This window comes from Thunnus maccoyii, chromosome 23, assembly GCF_910596095.1.
Source record: "Thunnus maccoyii chromosome 23, fThuMac1.1, whole genome shotgun sequence".
Taxonomy (NCBI): Eukaryota; Metazoa; Chordata; class Actinopteri; order Scombriformes; family Scombridae; genus Thunnus; species Thunnus maccoyii.
The window spans coordinates 13,609,132-13,630,527 of NC_056555.1; the positions used below are offsets into that span (position 1 = coordinate 13,609,132).

Here is a 21,396-nt window from a genome sequence, read left to right on the forward strand (position 1 = left end):
GTCTCTTACGTAACTCCCACGGGCGAGACTTGTCCTCTTTGATTAAGATAATCCTGCTGTAGTTAAAGCTCACAAGGGTTTCGATTTTAATGATTTATTTTTTAATTACGATTAAAATGCTCACAAGAAAAAAAAAAGACCTTGTGTGCCCCTCTGCATCACCTTGCGTGTGTGTGACACAAGAGGGTCTGATTTGGTGAAATTCGGAGGGATGATGCCGTCTGACACTGCTCTGTCTTTTAAAATTTACACACACCATTTGTGGTACGACACAAAGTCAAAATTTCAGACGAAATCCTTTGTACTCTGTTCAGTTCTGGGGAAGCCTGAGGAAAATACAGATCTACATATCTGATTGGACCAAGAGATAGGAATGTGTTTTGCCTGTTTAGTCACAGTTAATTGGATCAGAGCATAACAATGCAGAGCTTTGTATTACTAGGGCTTGGTGATAAGGGTAAATTATTATCACAATATCAGTTTTCACATATTTATATATATCATGATGATCCAGATGTATGGAGAATCACCAAAAAATACAAAGAACTGTGTTCCAGTATTATTTTTTTACTCTTTATGTGTGTAAAACAAAAACTTGAGATAACTAATTTTGTGAGTTTTTTAAATTACAACTTGCTTGGAATCATTAGTTTGAACAATATACATTTGTAGAACAATAGCACGATAAATAATGGTAACATTGACCTATCACCCAGCCCTAGCTGCCCCAGTGTGTGTTTTTGACTAATCTGTGCATATGTGTATATATATATATATGATATATACTGTGTATATATACGGCAGTGCCTGAACCTTTCCATGTTTTATTTTATTACCATTATTTTTTGTATCTAACAGTATAATTCCCTCTCTCCAGTCCCAGCAGCCTCTAGAGGACCTAGACGCTCAGTTGAGGAGAGCGCTGAGTCCAGAGACTGTTCCTGTCAGCACACACTCACAGGTACATAAACACACATATGTCATGGCTCAAACTAACACCATGTATATGATCAATGACACTGATCAATGCTAATCTGTTTTTTTCTCTCTCTGTGTGCTAACAACAGGCTTCTCACGGTGGCATATCTACAGTGGGACAAGCGAGTATGTATAGTATATTTACAAAATCTATTATTCTACATGACTGTTTTGTATCTGCCTGTCTGATATTTGTAACATGTGTGTTTCAGTTCCCTTTTCTCTGGAGGAAGAAAATATGTCCTCTCCTGGTCCTCCTCCTCAAGGTGGAATTAAACTGGGGAGATTTCAGGTAAGAATTCCCTCCCACCATACACGAATATCTGTGCATTTCCATTACCATCTAAAAATGACATAATGAAGGTTTTTACTTTTGGTTGTGAGTTTAACACTTCTTTGCCTGTATTTATCGCCTTGATTCAGATGTATTCTTAATTGAACTCCCTAGACAGTTCTCACATTTAAAATAGTTCAAACCCATTGAACAATTTATGACACACTCTGTTGTGAGAGTTTGAGAATACAATTTCATAGGGAAGTAAGGAGTTTTACCAAAATACACTGCATTTTACAACTTGTTTCAAGCTTTTTTGTTCATCAGATGATAGTTTTCACATGGTTTCTACACAGCTATCACAGCTACACTGGAAACGGGAACAAAAACATAAATAAACCAGAAAATAATATAGAGCATGTTTGGCAAAGTCATGGAAAAGACCTTGAATTTAAACCAGGACGATGAAGGAGAATCAAGTGAGCTGTTGATCAGTAACAGCTATATATTTGCTAAAATCCACTGCTTAGGTTTCATTGGCCACTGAAGAGCCTCCTGTACAACGGCCGGCCTGCACTGAATCTTCCACCACCTCCTCCTCTTCGTCCTCTTCTTCCTCGTCCTCCTCCAGTCTCTCCAGCCCGGAGAACACACTGCACAAGGACTCCACGTCTCCTCTGAGAGGGGGAGGAGGAGGACAAGGTGGAGACGTTGTGGATGGACTCCCCCAAAGGACTCTGGGAGGGTCTCATCACCCTTCCCCTTTCACTTCCCCCTGCCCCTCCCCCAAGGCCACCACTACCATCGGACGCTTCCAGGTATTTCCTGTTTTCATCTTGTAGTTTAATAGGTGAGGGGTTCTTGTGTTTTTGTTTAAAACATCCAATAAATAAATAGTTTATTTTATCTTTGATATGCAGTCAGCTGTGACAATAGCTGGAAAGGATAATAGTCGCTCCTTTCTCATTAATACTCCTCCACCTTTCCTTCCCTCTTCTACCACAACAATTTGTTCTTTTATTCTAGGTCACCACCAACGCCGAGGCCCGTGTTGGCAGATTCTCAGTCAGTCGGGCCCAGGAGCAGAGCCTGGAGTCCAAGCAGAGTCCTCCCCCCACTGCCCAGGCTGCTAATGGGCCCAGGGATCCCGGGCAGGTTCTGAGTCCAGATTCCACTCATAAAGCCTCTCTGCCCAGTCTAAACAACAACTCCTTCAATAACTCCTACATCAGCAGTGACAACGACTCCGAATTTGAGGATGAAGACTTCAGACGGGAAGTCAACCGCCTCAGAGAAAAGTGAGTTATCTTTTATTCTCTTTTTAACCACATCAGAGAAAAAAAAACAATTCTGTTGGTCTCTCAACACCTTCTTCTCTCGCACCTGTCCGCCACCTCTTCTTTAATAAAGCTAACTGCTTTGAAGAAAACTATATTTCTTTCTACTCCTTCTCCTCTTTTCTATCTCAGTTAGTTTAACTACTCTAAGAAAAGTAAGCTGTGCTTCTCCTTTCTCCTCTTCTCTCTGCCCTTCAAGAATAAGGTTAACCACCTACTTTCTCACTACTTCTCTTGCTACTTCTTTCCTTGAAAGGGGATGTTCAGCGCTTCCTAGAAAACTGGGCTCATCTCTCTTTCATCTTCATTATTTCTTTCTTTATTTTATTTTATTCCTGTTATTTTATTCCAATATATTCTCTTCCCTCTTTATACCACCAGGCACATGCGTGAGATTCAGGCCCTCCACTCCCGCCAGAAGGAAGAAATCGACTCTCTCTTCACCAGGCTGGGAAAGGTACAGTAAACTCATCTTGGTTACATTAGTACAGACAAAATGAACTGCATCACAATATAAAAAGCATCACACACTGTAAATTACAAAACAACTTCTTTGCTCTTGGTACAGGTCCCCCCAGCTGCAGTGCTCCCTCCAGTTATAACCTTGACTGGCAGGAGGAGGCGACCTACCAAAAGTAAATCCTCCAAATCGTCCAGAACAAGCTCCACGCACGGCAGCAAGAGTCCATTACAGCCAGGTAGGCTCTTTCAAACATTTACATTAAAGGTTCAGTTCACCTAAATCACAAAAACACATTTTCTCACTTACTTCTAGTAGTATCAAGCCACGCAGATATTTATTGAGATTTATCCAACTATCCCAATACAACAGAGGTGTATGAAACTACACTAAAAATGACATTAAATAATATAACAGTAACATCTCTTCATAAAGAAATGCCTTGATTGCTAAGGATAACCACAGACCTTGTTGTGAACAGTCTTCACTGGAACTATTTCTACCGTAGAAATAGTCCTAATGATAGAGATGATGCTGGTGGAGTTTTGAATGCAATGTGCACCTTTCACCTCACCAAAACCTGGGAAAATTAAACCAAAAAGATGAGAAAAATATGTATTTTTTTTTATAATTTGGCTGAACTGACTCTTTAACCCTGCACATCTGAACAGTAAATTACACCAAAATAATTACCCTACTCCAGTCCGCAGTCCACTACAGTGTAGAAGGTCAAAACATCAAAACATTTACCCTAATGTTACACCATCTCTGTGTTTATGCATCTGTGTGCACATGTGTGTGTGTGTGTGTGTGTGTTTATCTGCTTGGTTACTTGTGCATGTGGGTGTACGCTGGAGCAGGCTCGGAGCTTTAAAATTTCTGACTGCTTTCCCTGTCTGTTTTTCTGTGTGTGTGGTTGTGTCTATGTAAACGTGTGTGTCTGGGGGTGACGGGTGTCTTATCTTTGTGTGTGTGTGTGTGTGTGTGTGTGCGTGTGTGTGTGTGTGGCCTGTATGTGTCAATGCTGTCTGCGGTGTGTCGTTCCTGCCCTGTCCCCTCCTGCCTATGCCTTGTGCTATCTCCAGGCAGCACTTTATCCGCCCAGAGCGTCCCAACCATGTACCCCGGCCAGCTGGCTCTGTTAGCCCCAGGAGGATTAGCCGATTCGGGCAGCAGCACTCTGCTCCAGCCCCTCAAACCCTCTCCCTCCAGCGACAACCTGTGTTCGGCCTACACCAGCGAGGCAGCGCTCTCTGTGCCCAGCTTGTGTGCTCCCACCCCAGGTAGGAATATTACTGAGAGTCCCAGGCTGCAACAGGCCTCATCAATTAAGAAAAGTTCCAATTCCTCAATACAACTACACACAAATTTCCTCCTGAAATACTCTTTGCATGCAGACAAAGACAAATGCATGCAGTTGGTTTGTCTTCACTCCCTCACAACAAGACACTCCTCACCTGTGTTTCTATCTCTCTCTATCTCTCTCTCTGTCTCTGTGAAGCAGTGTGATGGCTAACGTACTGTTACATTCTTCCTGTGTATTCCTTCACCTGTGTCTCCTTCCTTCCCTCTCATCTATACCTTTTCTCTCTTCCTCTTGTCTCGTCTGTCTATATTTCCTTCTGTTATGTTTTTCTCTTTCCTCTGTTTTTTTTTTTTTGTTGCTCTCCTTTCCTCTCATCGTCTTTCCTTTCGTTTTTTCACCTCTCCCTCTCTCTCTCTACTTCTTCTCCTCTTCCTTTTTCTTCTCCTCCTCTTGTTCCCCTCCTCCCTCTCTTCAGGCTGTGTAAAGTTCAGCTGGGGTTCGGAGCGTTTGGCCTTCAAGCCTGGCGGCAGGAGGACGCGCTTTCTGAGTACGCCCTGCTTGGCTCTTTGTGTGTAACGCTTTATTTCTTTGCTCTTCTCTTTTGCCCGTCGTCCTTACTTACTTTTGTTCTCATTTTTACTCCTATATCCGTCAAGTCACGGTCATCCTGTCTTCCTGTGGGTTTTCTTCTTTGATGGAGGAAGATCCTCTGCTTCTGTCCTGACCAGTGTCCTGCAGTGTCTCCAAAAAAGTCAGATACTCAGGAATTAGATGAAAAGATTTTTATAATCAAGGGAAAACAGCTGAACATAGACTGTTTAGCAGTTGAGGTCGAGGTCAGAATGACCAGAAAAAAGACTTTTCTAGCATAAAACAGAGCCTTTAAATTAGGGTTTGCTGCCTGCCGCAGATAAACAATCTTCTGCTGATTACCACTTATTTTAATGGTTATTATTTACAAAAATCTTTGTCTTGTATTTTGGAGAAGATGATACTTTTTAGGTACAGAAAAAAGAGAAAGTTAGAGATAAGAGCTTACTGCAGGACACAGACAGTAACACAATTACAGTAATAGTCTCTCTGACATCCCAGAGCTTCCCATAGTCATCTTTACTTACTCTTAATCTTCTTTCTTTCTTTCTTTCTTTCTTTCTTTCTTTCTTTCTTTCTTTCTTTCTTTCTTTCTTTTTCTTTCAGTATTCTTCTTTCTTTCCATTTAACCTTCTTTTGACATGGTCTTCTTGACAAATAAGTCATCTTTTAACTTCACATCCAATGCCGTCCCTAGGCACTGCTGGCTGCGTTGACATTGTCAAAACCAAGTAAAATAAATGCAACATAATTGATTGAAAGGACACAGGAAAGTGTTTGATTGTCTGATGTTTACTCTGTAAAAGGCTGTCAAAAGACAGGAATGCCATTCTCAGTATGACCTGTTAGCCTTCTGCAGGTGAAGTGTATCAACCAAATGACAAATTAGGATTTTGTGACATAAAACTTCTGTTTATTCACCAGCAACAGCAGTGACAGATCACTCAGTTTCACATATTCTATATTTTTTATTGGCAAAATATTCCATGAAGAGACCAAAACAAAAAAAATGTGTTAGTCTCAATACTTTGCAACGTTCCTACCCTGTGTGTGGCACAGGTTAGGAGCTTCCTTTTTTGTTGATAATTTCCTAAAACGGCTGGACAGGAACATGTTACCCAGTGCAACAGTGTGGCTTACTGATGCACTCTTAATGTTTTTTGGACATCAGTGGATGTCTGTGGATCAGAGGAATATGATATATTAGGCTACTACACTACACATACAGTACTTTTTAGTAAGAGTGATTCATTGATGGTTTTGCTCTTTTCAGGGGATTTGTTGACAATAAGAAAAATATGGAATTATCCGTTAAGTCCCTGCAAAAGTGGTTAGCAGATAAGACGATTTATAACAATAAAGTAATATAATTAATTAAGCTGCACAGAAATGTCAGTCAAATATGTTTCATTTCCAAGATAACAAACATTGTAAGCAGCCAGCAGCATACTTACAGTTGTATAACATTCAGTCCATTTCATCACTAGTCCGTAGAAGTTAGAGGTAGATGATGCAGTTTTGTTTGTGTGTCTCAGTCTGGATTTGAAACCATGACTGCTTTTAATTCTAAACTTCACCTCCGTGAAAACAAGCAGACTAACAAGGAAAGACAAGTTCTGACCTGATGACTTGAGATTTCTGTCAGACAGTTGTGTTTTATTTTTAACAAGAACTGTATTATTTTCTTATTTTAATCAAACCCGATTGATTGTTATTTCTCACCCGTTTAAGCACAGTTCTGTTCACGTACTGTGCATCAGTTGTTGTTTATTTATGATTAAGAAAGTGTTTTTTCTTAACTCATATTATATTCATAATATGTAGAGTTGGTGAGATGTTTTGTGCTTGATAAAGAGAAGTTTATGAATGCTTCTGAATCCTCCGCAGCTCAGACCCTTTCTCTCCCTTCCTTCCCTCCCTCACTCCCCATCCTCCACCTCCCCACCCCACCCCCCTCTCCCTCACCTGTCCCCCCTATCACTTGACAGCCAGGAGGGGAGAGAGACAGACCTGGGTCTCAGCTTAGGTGCAAAACTTGACACAATATTAGCTTTATACTGAATCCATATTGATGTCCTTTGATATATTTGAATCCTATATTGGACCCAGTTCTGGTATGGTGGCCCTGTGAGCTGTAGGGAGGACTCAGAATCACTTCAGAACCAGGGGTTGGTTACCCAAAAGCATCTGAAAGCTTTGAGACGGTGTATAAGAACAACTATTTATCCACCTGTAGAGCAATTATTGGCATGAAAAATCTCATCTTTAAGAGCTTTTATTACAAAATATTTATATTCCAGGATTTACTGGTCTATTGCTGTTACAGTAACTGTCAACCAAGCATCATGGCCTTTTTTTACTCAGTTCTTTATGTGTATAAAGATGGTAGCCGTGTGATTTGACATGTGGTCAGCCTGTCTCACAGTGCAGCTTATGCAGATACACATCATGAGACTTGAAAATGGGTATCAATAGTATTTCTACGTTTTTAAAGCTACAGATAAAAAACTCTCATCTCCAATTTGCTTTTTCTTTCAAGGGTATTTTTGCACTGTGTGACAGGGACTGATCTGTGTTTTAAGATGAAATTTGGGCAACTCAACCCCCCCAAGTGTTGTTTATTGACTACTTCAAGTTCAAATAATCATACTAGGATGCAGTATGTGTTTGGTTGTCGGGTGTTGTGGGCGGGGTTTAACTCTGACTCTCTTCCAATCCTCCGATCGTTGTCTTCCGGCCGCGCAGGGAAGATGGTGAAAAAAGTCTGCCCCTGCAACCAGCTCTGTAGTAACTATCTCTCTTTTTGGTCTTTCCTCCCTCCATCCATCCCCCTCTTCCATCCTTGCATTTGCTCTCCCATGCTTTCACCTGCACTCTGATGCCTTTTAGATTTACACTTTATCCCTCTTTGCCAGATTTGAGATCAGTTCAGTTCAGCTATTTCAGCTACTGTGTCTAACAGGAATAGAGAAAACTGAAACAAGGCTGAAATGACTGAAGTGACCAGACATCATCGATTCAAACTGACAGCGCATGCACCTGCAAACTCTCTCTCACACACACCAACACACTAACTCACCTGAACTGAACAGCTGTTCGCCACTCTGCCATGGAAACCGCCTCTGCCCCCCCCCCCCTCCTTTCCTCTCCTTCCTCGTCATGGCTTGTGGTCTGGACTACATTGCCCAGAATCCCATGCTGCTGCAGTCAGTCATGACTCAGCGTCTCCTCATTCTTATTTTCCTCCATTTTATTTAGCATGACATGACAATTTTTGTTAGATCACATTAGTTTATACTGGGTAATCCCTACATATTATGTCCTTTTGTCATTAGATATCTGATATAAATAGATGATATTAATATTCTTTGTCAGTATGTCTTTGGGTTAAATATGTTTGTAAAGGAAATGTATCACCTCGTGCTGTAGCTGTAATCTGGATTTGAGACACAGTAAAGGAATGGCAATGAGACATTTTTAAATTTGTTGGAAAATCATTAAAATACAGTTTTCCTTCAAGTGAGAGTAATAAAATCCTCTTTCCTGGCCAGAATGATATGATAAAACTCTATATTTCTCCTTTCAACTCAGCATTTATTGATTTTTTCCTCTGGTAGAGAGGCACTAACATGAAGTCTTAGAACATGCCAAGTATCATATATAATATAATTGTATTCTGTACTAGATGCTATATAGCACAACACATTCATGCAGACACCCTTGGCAGTTTGCAGTGTGTGTTCTTTTTTTTCCTGCAGTGAGTTTGCTATGACCAGTTTGATGATGAGAGTTGGCAAAAAGCAAACCGACCGCTGCTGTTAGAGAGCTTGAGTGCCATCTAATGTACAGAAAATGAAGTACAAACCTGAGATCAGTGATACACACTGCAACAGCAGCACTCAGTGGGCTGGCTCAGCATTGCTTCTTTGTGTGGGAGCATCTTGTAGGTGAATGCTGCTGGGCATGTCAACTTTACAGGTTGCCCGGTGTATCTCAGATCTGAGGCGAGATAAATCTTGAGAGAACATATGATAATTATCTAAAAAAAGATCCAGTATTTGTCAGAATTGTTGGTAAAAGTGGCCATGTTCCGGTTCAAACGTCGCTCTAGTATCATAGTTCCTCTCTGATTAAAACTAAACATTAAAACTAAACAATATTATTAAGTGACCATCATGACATGCCAGAACAGGACCTGCATTCATATTCACCCAGATCATGTTTGGACAATATCTCACATCCTTTACTCTCTCTCCTATCTTCTCCATCTCTCTTCACAGGGACCAGTAGCACCAACGCAGTGAGCGGTTCAGGCGGTTTGGGTCAGAGCCAGGGGGGCTCTCAGTGTCTGCCTCCCAACATATCAGCCCCCCACCAGAGGAAAGGAACATTCACTGATGACCTCCATAAACTGGTGGACAACTGGGCTAGAGATGCCATGAACCTCTCACAGGTTTACTGCCGTTTTTTTTTTATGATTCATCCCGGTTAAAGTTGTTTTGACAAAGAAAATGTTCCTTCAACAATGACTCACCGGATCCTGTATTTAGTTTACCAGACAAGAAGACAGATGGGGGGAAAGAAACTTAACTCTAAATGGTAGTTTGTGAGAAGCCAAAGTGGTTGGTAGAGTAAATAAACCTCAGCCAAAACCGACTGGCATTTGACTGATGATATGTTTTCATGACCTGTTTCCATTTGGCGCTTTCTGTGCATTTACCATGCCAGTAAAAGCAGAATCTTGTTGCTGGAAATTAATTTTCTTTCTTCAACTGGTGAAGCAGTAGCTGATGTTTACCACATTCGTTTCATGTCTGTTGGTGCACCTTTGGCTGCAACACTTCAGCTACATGTTATGTTAGAAAACATTTTACAGAATTTGTGACTCCACATTGCAAGAAGTGTGCAGCATTTTGTTAAAATTGGGCTTTGAACTTTTCCCAGAGTCACAGGTATAATAGATTCTTAATGTTGACAAAATAACTATTTTTTGTTATTAATTATTGTATGTTCCATAATTTTATATGCAGGTGAGTAAATTGAACTAAACACGGTGCTTTTTCAGGGTAAGAGGAGTGCCAAACAGCTGCAGCAGGCCCCAGCGCAGGGACACAGCTACGAGGTTAGATTAAAATCACACACACACACACACACACACAAGTTGCTTACAGAGTCTGACTATTTTTAAACTGTTATGATTTTGGACGTCAATGTTAAACATGGTCGAAGTTCCATAACTGGAGGTGAACATACGTAAAAATGCTTCCTGAAAGTCAAAAGCCAGGGTTACAGCTGAATGCTCCAATTGCAAAGTTAACTTTCCCATCGAATTGACGTCATATTGTTTGCGCATACCAACAAACAGCTGTCTGTTCCATAGTCTCTGTTGCTAACATTGTTCCATGGCTTGAATGTCCACATGCATATTTCAGATCAGATTTTGGCTGGAACATGTAGTGTTTGTAGTTATTGACGTAGCCTCCTGCAGTCTGCAGAGGGGCAGCTTCCTGGAGCTAACCAATCAGAACAGTGTGGGCTTATCAGGAGGGAGGGCTTTAAAGTGACAGGAGCTAAAACGGCCTGTTTCAGACAGAGGCTGAACTGCATAAAGGGTCAGTATAAGATAAATAAGGAGTTTTTTTAACTGTAAGTCACACAAAAATATTCCAGTAGAGCCCCAGAATAAAAATACAGAGCTGAGTGCATGATATGAATGGCATGTCCCCTTTAAGTCATGCATAAAAACTCTTTATAGGATGTGAAGGCATTTACTGAAGTACAAAAATGATCTTAAAATGTATCTTACATTAAATAAAATGTTCAGTGTGAGCGTATTGCTACATGAGTGATGGTTTCTTTTTCTTTATCTGATATACCACCCACCTCTCCAGGCTATCCAGTCAGCCAGTCTGGGCAGGAAGTACTCCGCTCCCAGCCAGCTGTGCCCGAGCAGCATCGGAGGTTCAGCCCACCTCCCCACAAACCCCACCTCCGCTACCTCTTTAGCCGTCCGCAAGGGCTCCCTGTGCCACCCCCCTGCCTCCTCCACTCCACCCCAACCCCAACCTCCCCAGTTCATCCACTACACCCCCACCGCCGCCTACAGCGCACAGTGGTCCGGACCAGCTCACGGCCTGTCGAACCAACACCAGGCGCCGACGCAACCCGGGCCTCTGCTGGTCAGCACCTCCCAGCCCCTGGGCCCCTACCCCGCCACGGTTGGCGGACAGGGCCAGATACCCGGGCAGGGGCCGCTCCAGGCTTTCCATCTGACCAACGCTCTGCAGAAGTCAGTCAGCAACCCAGGAGGACCCAACCTGAGGACCACGTAGGGCTTGGGGTGAGGGCTTGTTTAAATCATGGCCCAACTGGACTGGAGTGCTTTGGGCTAGATCGGCCGGAGAGGATGGAAGAACCGGAGGAGCGCGCAGAGCGAGGAGTTTTAATTTACAGAAACTGACCTGACCAAGAGGTGAAAAGAAAAAAAAAAAAAAGGAAACGAAAAGAAGAGGAGAGAGGAAATCAGGAATGCGACGTGGGTCCACCTCCACAGTTAGCGTGATGCATCTCGCCTCTGCTTCCATCCACGTGTGTGAGAAGCTGTCACAAACGCAGTCACACAATCTCCCTTTCTGCTGCGTTCGTGGGCTTGTCACAGCCAGCCAAATGCTTGAGTATAAAGGAAAAGACTCAAGAGTGCAATGTTAAAATGGCCAAAGAGGTTTTGACAGGGTGTGGGACTGGTGTTAATAACTGTTTGTGTGTGAGGTAATGTGTACGGGCTCGGCTTGGTCACACTTGTTCCATTTCGTGCTCTAAATTGAGTGAACTAGTCTGTACATGGAAGGGTTAGGAGGAAGGGGAGAGGACAGGTTGATGATATTGTGAAAATGGAGAAACTAAGAGTGTTGAAGAGATATTTTGGGCTGTTTTGAAACAAAGATAGCAGAGTATGAGGAAACTGTTCAAAGGAGGAAAACACGCAAAGGGGAGAGGTTACATCAGGTTTAGGGGGAGAAATTTCGTGGCCGGCTTTTACAAAACCTCCTTTAGCCCTTGTGTCCACACAGCACCTCTTACAGCTTCTTACAACAGCAAAAAAAGTTTGAAAAGCTGTTTTTTGGTTGTCAGCAGCCTTCTTTTGCTAGAAGTATAAATAATATTTTGTACTTTCTAGCTTTCAGCATTTTAAGCACTAAAAATGTTCTCAAGCTCTCAGAGCAGATAGGAACATGCAACAGTGCACTTTTTCCATAAAATGTAAGGTGGAAACAATGTAGGCAGTTCATAAAGAAGTAACTGGTGGACACAGAAGGGATCATAGCTGGCCATCACATTAGCGTTGTCTTGCTTAGTGCTCAGTGTCAAACATCAAAGGCTCTATCACTCTGAAATCAAACAGCGGCAGCAATTTGCATCATTAATGCTCACAAAGAAGGATGCAAATGGCAGCAGATGAAAGCTTTGATGTCAGGTGAGAGAGCAGCATTTGGTTTGAGTTCAGGCAGTGTTTTTTCTTCAGTTTTCAGAATTTTTGTAACCGGGAATTCTCCTCAAATTCGTTCAAAGCACAGAATCGAGAACAAATCAAGAACAAAGCAAACAAATTGAGATTTTGAACGTTCGGGAGGGGAAACTGAACTCAAGCCTGTTTAAGAGCAGGTAGTAGTCTAGCGCTCGGCGACTTGAGAAAACCCGTGACAGCCGCTCCTCTGTTACCTCCTGTGTCTTGTTCCTCCCTCATTCCTACAAAACCAATCAAAGAGATGAAGAGAGGTGGAGATAAGAGAGTAGATGAAGAGTGAAACAAGCGTTTATTCAATAACAGTCAGACACCTCATCTGTTTCCTGTTACACTGCTTACACCGCTGTGTGCACCATTGCTTAGAGTACTGAATGGACATGACAGATGCTTCTGCATACCAAATGCCTCTCGACCAATCACAACTCCATCTCTTCTTCCATCCCTCTCTCCGCCTCTCTGTTGCCATTTGAAGCAATAACAACAGAAACCTTTTAGAGGAGAAAAAAAAAAAAAAAAGCCCAAACATGAGAGAACTCAGCGTGAAAAAGTGGCCTTGTTATCAGAATAATATCAGAGTCCCTGTACAGTTTGTGTCGCTGTTTATTTTTAAGAGTGTCAGCTATGATGATTCCATTTTATTGTTTTATTTTTGGTTTTGTTTTGTTGGGTTTGTTTTTGCTCGCTGCCCCCCAGCTAGCAATCTGATACACACACACACACACTCACACACACAATGCATGAGACATTCAGATAAATACACAGACCTGCATACACACACACACAGTCATGCACAGACTTATGTAAATACAAACACACACACACACATACACACACACACACAGTGTTGGAGGCGTAGCAGCCTTTTAACCAACATAGATCTATAGACTAATGCCTCAGTTCTCAGTGTCATCATTAGGTTGGTTTCATCATTTGGATTGAAATGATTGCAATGTACATTATTTTCATCATTATTGTTGTTAATGATTATTATTCTATTTAAAAAGAAACAAAAAACAAAAACGTGTTCTGTCGATGGACCTGTTATACGCGCACATCGGTGTACGATGTGGAAACACTGTGATTATTGTTGTTTATTATTAGCAAATGTTGTTGGACAACATTAGTTTTAGGGTGAAATGTCACATATTAAAAAAAAAAAAAAAAGCATACGGAGAACAGTTTGGGGTCCTTTCACTTTCAATTCACTGCTTTCCGCAAATGAATTGTCACCAAAATGTGAAAATTAAAAATAAAAACCCTCTTCTTCAATAATAGTCCTTACATCCAGTTACTAAGGACATAATCACAAAAATAATGCCTTACCAATAACTATTCAACCGCAGTTTCAGTTCATCTTTATACTGTAACTGATTGAATTGAAAGTCGAAACTGACCTCCAAGCCCAATTACAAACAGGAGTGAACGGCAGGATAGTTGATATTTAGATAATAAAGTAATGCTAGCTATTTTTTTTTCTTAATACAGTACTTATATATCAGACACTTTAAAATAGCCCTCCTCTTCCCTTTTCCCCCTGGTTTTGTTAGATGAATGTGAATGTATAAACCAATGGTGTCCATTTTATTGTACTTGAAAAAAAAAAAAAGTCTGTCTTTTTATTTTCTTTGCTCTCTTTGCTTCTCCCCCCCCTCCGACCTCCCTAGAACCTCTGGTGTGAACACTGGAGGTACTTACTAGTGCCTTGCATCCTTCCTGTTGCTTCTTCTTTCGTCTGGGGCGGGGTCGAGGAACTTGGGTTAAAGTAAGCACACTTGACAGCGTGTGTGGAGTGACTTTGAAGTCGGCGGTGATGACTGGACTTGGTGTTTAGTGGAGCGGGCGTGCAGGAAAATAACGGCTTGTTGGTAGCTGCTACTGTGTTGCGGTTAAGTCTCCATGATTTGTCTCTTGAATTTCTGTTTTTGAATTGATAGAAAGATGAATTGACTCTTACTCTGCTGCCATTGAAGCCAATAAAACGGACCGCCGGAGTGAGAAAGAATCAGAAAAAGCATCATTTGAAGTCAGCGTGGAGTGTCTGGCAGATGCGTGCTGTGCTTTACTTACGCACGAGGTCTGACGGTGCGTCTAAGGCCCGGTTACACCACCAACAGGATGAAAGATGGAGAGAACACCAGAGTTTATCAGTGCCATTTTTTTCAGGGTTTTAAATGTAGATACGGGGGAAAAGGGAGGGGAAATATTTTTTCATTTTAAGGAGGAAGTTGATGAGGATTGTATTTGAAGCTTGGACCACTCTGTACTTAAGAGGCACAGGTGCAGCATTAATACAGCAAACTTGAAGATATATTCTTTTAAATGGTAACTAATCTCTAGCGTGATACGGATTTTATACGTGGAAAACATAAATCTGAGGCAAATGAAATGAAACAAAACACCTTGAAATCAATAGAGTGAGGTTAAGAGACTCCTCTGAGCTTTATGTTTCAATACTTTAAACTCTGTATCTACGATAGCTGGACAAAAAAATGTAGCAGGGGTCACGATATTCTACTCTGTCAGTTGAATTGGGATTAATGTTTCTTTTGGTGCACAACTTTTGTTATTGTACAGTCAAGCGTAAGTGCAGAAATCTCACTAACTGCACCATGGCACATCTACTTTAAACTCCAATAGATTTGCAGTGAAATGACCATAACTGAAATTGACCACATACAGAGAGAAAGTCCAGCCCCAAAGCGAGCATATAGAGCCATGTCCACATGCACAAATAGAATATGTTACTATGCGTTTACAGATTTCATCAAAAAAAAGCAATTATGAGGCCAGCAGCACTGTACTGTCCTTTTTAACAGATTTAATTGGGAGTGACTCCTCATTTGAGAATTGCTGCTACTGGGCAAAAAAAAAAAACATGCATCTGCAAAAGGTATGAATATTTTGTCATCCACTCCGATTCCCATTGTATGTTTCTGATGCTGCACCGTCGGGGTTAAAACAGGTTTCGTTCATGGCCGTGTAAGCCAAAAATGTAAGAATATGTCTAACCTGCGGGCATCACAGTGCAAGAGGTGGTGTGGGTGATGGTGGTTATGATTGTACTGTGAGTGATGATGGAGGTAAAAAAAAAAAAAAAAAAGTGATGGAAGTGATTGGTTTTAGATTCAAGGCCTTGACACCCTTGCCCTCCTCTTTTCTCGTTTTCATTTGTCAGTGCAAATGAAACATATCTGGTACAAACTTTGACATTCACTTAAAAACCTAACATCTTCTCTTTTTTTTTTTTTGCTGGGAATGGGTGTTCTGGGTTCAAATAAATACACGAAGCGGTTACTTTGTAAAGTTTGTACAAAAAAAAAACATAGCTTTTGGCTGTTTTTTTTTTGTGATATTTTCCATTTCTCATGAATAACAATGCAACATTTTTACTACTAGGCAAGTTTGGTTGAAGCTGTGAATAATCATTGAGCCACTTTGCTTTAGTTCTGGTCATGATCATCCTTGTTTATCATGATTTGTTTAAAAGAAGTCAAAACCTTTAATGATGCCACCAACTCAGTGCCATTTGACTTTTTGTCAGTGGAAAGGAAAACATCAGAGGTGAAGAGTTTAAAAGAAAAAAAATGAGAGTGTATTTACCTGCTTTTTACTCACTGGAGCTGTTTTGCTTGCCAGGTAACATCCTGGGTTTTCACTTTGCGATTGCTCGAGCCTCAAATGATTTCCACAGTAGAAATTTGATAATAATTTTGCTGTCTCTCTTCTACATACAGTATATACTATGAAAGGAATGCCTTCTGTGTAATGGCTGCAATGCAATATTATTTAAAGTTACAGTATGCTATCAAGCTCTGCGGTTACAGTTGGGTTTGACGGTTACACCGATGCTGGAGGACTGGTGTGAAGTTTTTTTTTTTGTTTTTTTTTTTGGAGTTGTAGTGGAGGACTGTTACTGTGAAAGGCTCAAGAGGTATCCAGTGTGGGCGCTCATATTGTGAGGTTTCCTGAAGTTAAAGTGGAGAAAGGAGGATACTTTTTCTTGTGGCACGTACAGTGTAGCAATAGTTTTTAACTCGCTCACATTTAGAATCAGTTTCTGTTGGTGTTTTTGCCTGTTTCAGGACTCGCTTACCCTTTATGCTTTTTACTGTAGAAGTGCCCACATGTAAAGAAAAAAAAATGCCTTTCAGTGCACCAACAGATCAACACACACACACACACATGTCCACACATATACATACAGATTCATTCAGTGCATCTCCTTGCTGTTTCATGTAGCTTGCTCCTGTGGAATGATGTCGAGTCTCGAGCACAGCAACAGTTTCTTCAGACTGTTACTGCAGACTTTTTTTCTTCTCAACATGTTCATTATATTTCTATTCTCTCTGATCTTCTCACGTTTTTATTCTTTATTTCTCACTTGTTTGATCCGCAGTTTTAATGTCTCTAGCGGCACCTAACTTAAGTGGTTTCATTTTCTGTATTGTATTTGACGTTGTACAAAAGTGGTTGAATTAAAATAAAAGCAACACATGGATGAATGAATGAAAGAAAAAACAAAAAAATACACGTAGGGAGTCATTGGCAGCCTTTAACGGTATGTTTTGCACTAAGTATAGAGTGTTCAAGCTTCATATTAAAAAGAAACTTTGCGCTTTGCGCTACAATACAATGGAATTTGTTACTTTATTTGTAAAAACTTAATAAATAAAAGTTGTTTAAATGAATGGTAGTGGTTGGACTTTGATGCAGAATTTGGGATGTTGTAAACTACAGTAGTATAATGAAAGTCTCTCTTCTGTTTACTATGTATTTTAATATTCAGAATGATGTCTTCTCACCAGGCCTTTAGGTCACCATGGAGCACCAGAACTACTTCAGTAAAAGACAGATGGACAGACAGGTACACAGTGACAGAGACAAACAGTAGAGGCTATGAGAGTACAACACTGATAGTTTTATGTTGGGACTTTTTGGGAGCTTGCATGTTAACAATTTGATTATCTCACAGTTTCACCCATTAAAAAGCAATTGATTTGATGTATATACAATTAATACAAGCCAAATGGCCAAAAATAATTGAGATATCATCCAATATAAAATACAATAGCATTAGTGTGTAATCACTTTATAATCAGGAAACTCTGATTGGCAACGTCGTGGCAATTTTGCAATTCCTCTCTGACAAAGAGAAACAAGACAAACATCTCTTACAGTATTGTCAGACTTTATTAATGCTCAGAGCACGGTACACAGCACAAAGTTAGTTTGTATTATGCACACAGATGAAAAACTGTTCCCACCTTTTACACCTTGGAACTCTTCCCTCTTGTCAAGACTGCTTCTTCCAGTAAACATCCTTATGTAAGGTACTGTGGAAATCTTGCAACCATCTGACACACCCTGTTTGCCTTGGCCAGTCAGCAAATTCTCAGCTCACACTCCCAAAGACCAAGATACACATTACATGAACCCTTCCGTTACAATGATAGTACTTTAGTGTGTAATCAGGCTTAAGTTCTCTCAGTTAAAGGTTACATGGTAAGATTCAGAATGATCAAACATAGTGGAAATTAAACTTTATTTACATGTGCAGTAACTGTATTAAAACACGTGCAATAAAGATATTCAAACTTGATTATATGTGTAGTATGTGTAATTTCCCTCATAGCATTATTAAGTTTTGGTCAAAATTGTCAGAAACGCTATCATTATTATTACTAAATCTTTCAGCAACAAGGTCATTAAAAGTGCTTTGCAATATTAACATGAATAGAAATGATGTGCAGTTACACCGCAAGACATGAATAAATGGCACAAGAAGAAGCAAAGAGAGGAAAATTACTACAGTGGCCCAACAGGAAAACCTCTCCTTTAAAAACTTTACCCAAGTGAAGTGTTTCTGCCACTAACTTCTTAGGTTTAAGCCAACTGAAATGATCTTAGAAAACTTAAAAAGTTTTAAAATCACAGATTTTTTTGGAGCCCAACATACTTCAAACAAGTAGTAGAGACTTAAGTGAGTATAAAACATTTTTTCTTCATTTGGTCTACTTGAATATATAAGCAGACAGAACTGCATTTGTTGCCAGTTTGTCACATTTTTTCCAGAAATGCATCAGAATGACTCAGTTTTGCCCAGCACCTTAGACAACACCCCTTCATACCAAAATGAGACACAGGTTTCTCTTGTCTCACAGCGAAGTCATTTCTTGTTGCAGTACTTTTCTTCTCCACATGGATGCAGCACTTAATTGAATAACTTTCAAGCTATAATGCACACACTGGTTTCCCTCCAGTTGTCCTGACCATATTAAACGACTTCTTGCTTCGAGACCAATCAGGAAATAGCACATCGTGAGGTGTGAATCCCTGCTTATTATCTGTCGCCATGGATACAATGAAAATAACCTGGTCAGGCCAGAGGGAGAGAGACCTGAGGAAGGAAGGGAGGAAGGAAACTATGACTTACCAGTACATTATAACAATAAATTTCCATCGGGCTGTTTTCCTGCTATGATATGAATACTGCACTGCAAAAAAAGTCAACACTTTGTGGGTTGTGATTTTATATCAGCCTTGTCAAGTTAGACTGAAGAAATTTCATCCAGTTATCTCAGTGCTTCAGAATATTAACTTATTAGTTCTGAAATTTCTCACTTTGATGAATGAAACTTTTTCCCATTGTGTTCTGAGATATTTTGAATTCACATACCTTGTAAATTAGCTTGATAAGCCTGACTTCCATTCAAAAACGTTCCTATAACTGTCATTTTTTGCAGAATATAGCTTTTGTTTTCAGTCTCGGGAACCACAGCCCGGTGCAGGGTTTACAGGTGGACTGACCCAGGATGTAAAGGTAAAATTTTTCAAATTGTTGGTGTTCTAAACATTCACGTGGAGGGAAAACCTATTAAAACGATTATCCTACACTACATGACCACAGTTTATTCTGTTTTTTTTTTATGATTATAAAGGTTTTTCTGTTCTGTTAGGTTCCATGGAGTGTAAAGATCAGAGCAGATGGAGTGAAACCCCCATGAGGTGAAACCAAAGCCACAGCTTCACATAAACAGTTTACACCATGAACTACAAGGTCTCACATTTCCCCTTCAACACAAAACGCCCACTAAGCTCATGTATATGCCAAATAATGAATCTAGAAGAGTATTTTTTTTACAATGTGTGAACTTTTCCAGGTGGCAGACACAGAGTGAGAGAAAATCATAATGTCAGTACAATTTGACTGGGATTATAACCAGTTCTTACTCATGTATGTCTTGTTTTTGCTTCCAAATCTGGCAGGAAACCACTAACATTTGGGGCCCTGTTTGGCTAAACGGCCTGCCGATTTGGGAAGTTACCGTACGATTATTCAACACAGATGTAAGATTAGTAGAAAAATACTCATAGGAACTAAGAGCTTTTGAAGTACAAGCTTAGTAGTTACATCTGGTCACAATAAAAGGGCCAATGTGGCTTTAAAAGTTAGAGAGGAGAGCAGAGATGAATGAAGGTAGAAAATCAGCTTGTGTGTGTCGTCAGCTTCAATAGCATTTTCTTGTGTGTACAGCACGTGACGCCTCCATCCATTCAGCCTGTTGTCGTGACCAATTAGCAGACTTACATTAGAGTGGATGCAATGAGAGGATGCTCTGAGAGACAATGAGAGGAGAGCGGCGGGGGGAGAATGGTGGTGAGACGAGAGGAAGATAAGGGTGGGTCGTCACATTTCGTGCGTGGGAGAAGGTACTAATGCACAGGCTGCAGACAGAAAGAACAGCCAGTTCTATGTTTCAGTTTATGTAAATTTCACAACCACAGACTGAAAAAGCATTTTCCTGTATGAATCTACAGTGTATATGCACAAAAACTGCATGTTCTTATCACAACAGAAAAAAAAATCAGAAGTCATATTCCTTTATTTGTATATACTGAGCTCGTTTTTAAGTTGTGTAGTATTTTATAATTACCAAAAACACATAAATTACTGAGAAGATTGACCTCTACTTGAGTCCACAGCAATGACATAACCTGAAACTACATGTAATCATCAATTACCCACCAGACAACTATCATGACACTGTCATTTGGAAATCCTAAATGAATCTAAAATATTGTTTCACTTACTGAACAGTGACATACAAGCAGTTTTTTCCCACCCTTGTTTCAGCTGACCTATGTAAACCACTGCTGAACCACAGGACCCGCATATAAAGAGTCAGCGTGAGCATCACTACATCGCTGCTTTTTATTCTGGGTGCAACAAGATCAAACTTTGGAAACTTCACTGGGCTGCTTTACAGCACAACACAGGAAGTGGTCACTGTTTTTCCAGCACAGACGTGCAACTCAGACTTTCGCAATAGATGGACCTAAAATAAAATCAAGAAAGTTAAAAAACTTCTTCAATAAAGCAAACAATAAGATGAACATACAAAGAAATGAAAAACCGTTCATCAAGAGGCGGTATTTCTTTGAGACAGTGTTTATGGGAAATGTGGTCTTTCTATCAACATAAGACTATTTGTTTGACCATGATATATTGCTGTTTAACAATATTATACAAACATATTTAAGAATTCAAATAGTTCACAGTGTGATTTTCTAAGTGTAACTGTAAAATCTTCACTTTACGCTTCATTAAAACCCAATCAGCTAAACACAAACAGCATGGGACAAAGTAATGCTGATATTATCATAACACGGTAACATTCACAACATTGGTATCATATGTCTAAACTGGTTATTATTGCTGTGGCGAGACTAACCGCAGATTTTTGTAATATCTATAAACACAGATAAATACCTATTACATAACCTTTTTAGCTGACTGAGAGTTTCCATATGGGCCTAATGAAGGACTGTGTGTGTTTACTAAACAGTGGTCGCTGTTGCATTTCTTGTTCCTGCACACAACACACCCAGAATTTTGGGAACAAGCCATTTTAATTTCAGAGTAAT

At 40.3% G+C, this 21,396-nt stretch overlaps 1 protein-coding gene across 4 annotated transcripts in view; it reads left to right on the forward strand.

Moving 5' to 3' along the window:
• wnk1b (WNK lysine deficient protein kinase 1b) overlaps positions 1 to 17,159 on the forward strand; it is a 98,510-nt gene extending 81,351 nt beyond the window's left edge. For all 4 annotated transcript variants that reach the window (XM_042402929.1, XM_042402930.1, XM_042402931.1 and 1 more), the window contains 11 exons: positions 878 to 961; positions 1,068 to 1,104; positions 1,191 to 1,270; positions 1,783 to 2,070; positions 2,279 to 2,550; positions 2,971 to 3,046; positions 3,158 to 3,287; positions 4,135 to 4,332; positions 9,227 to 9,399; positions 10,012 to 10,068; positions 10,838 to 17,159. In XM_042402929.1, coding sequence (XP_042258863.1) covers positions 878 to 961; positions 1,068 to 1,104; positions 1,191 to 1,270; positions 1,783 to 2,070; positions 2,279 to 2,550; positions 2,971 to 3,046; positions 3,158 to 3,287; positions 4,135 to 4,332; positions 9,227 to 9,399; positions 10,012 to 10,068; positions 10,838 to 11,278 — 1,836 coding nt within the window. In that variant the 3' untranslated portion in view covers positions 11,279 to 17,159. The remainder of the gene's footprint in view (positions 1 to 877; positions 962 to 1,067; positions 1,105 to 1,190; positions 1,271 to 1,782; positions 2,071 to 2,278; positions 2,551 to 2,970; positions 3,047 to 3,157; positions 3,288 to 4,134; positions 4,333 to 9,226; positions 9,400 to 10,011; positions 10,069 to 10,837) is intronic.
• The last annotated feature ends 4,237 nt before the right edge of the window (positions 17,160 to 21,396 follow it).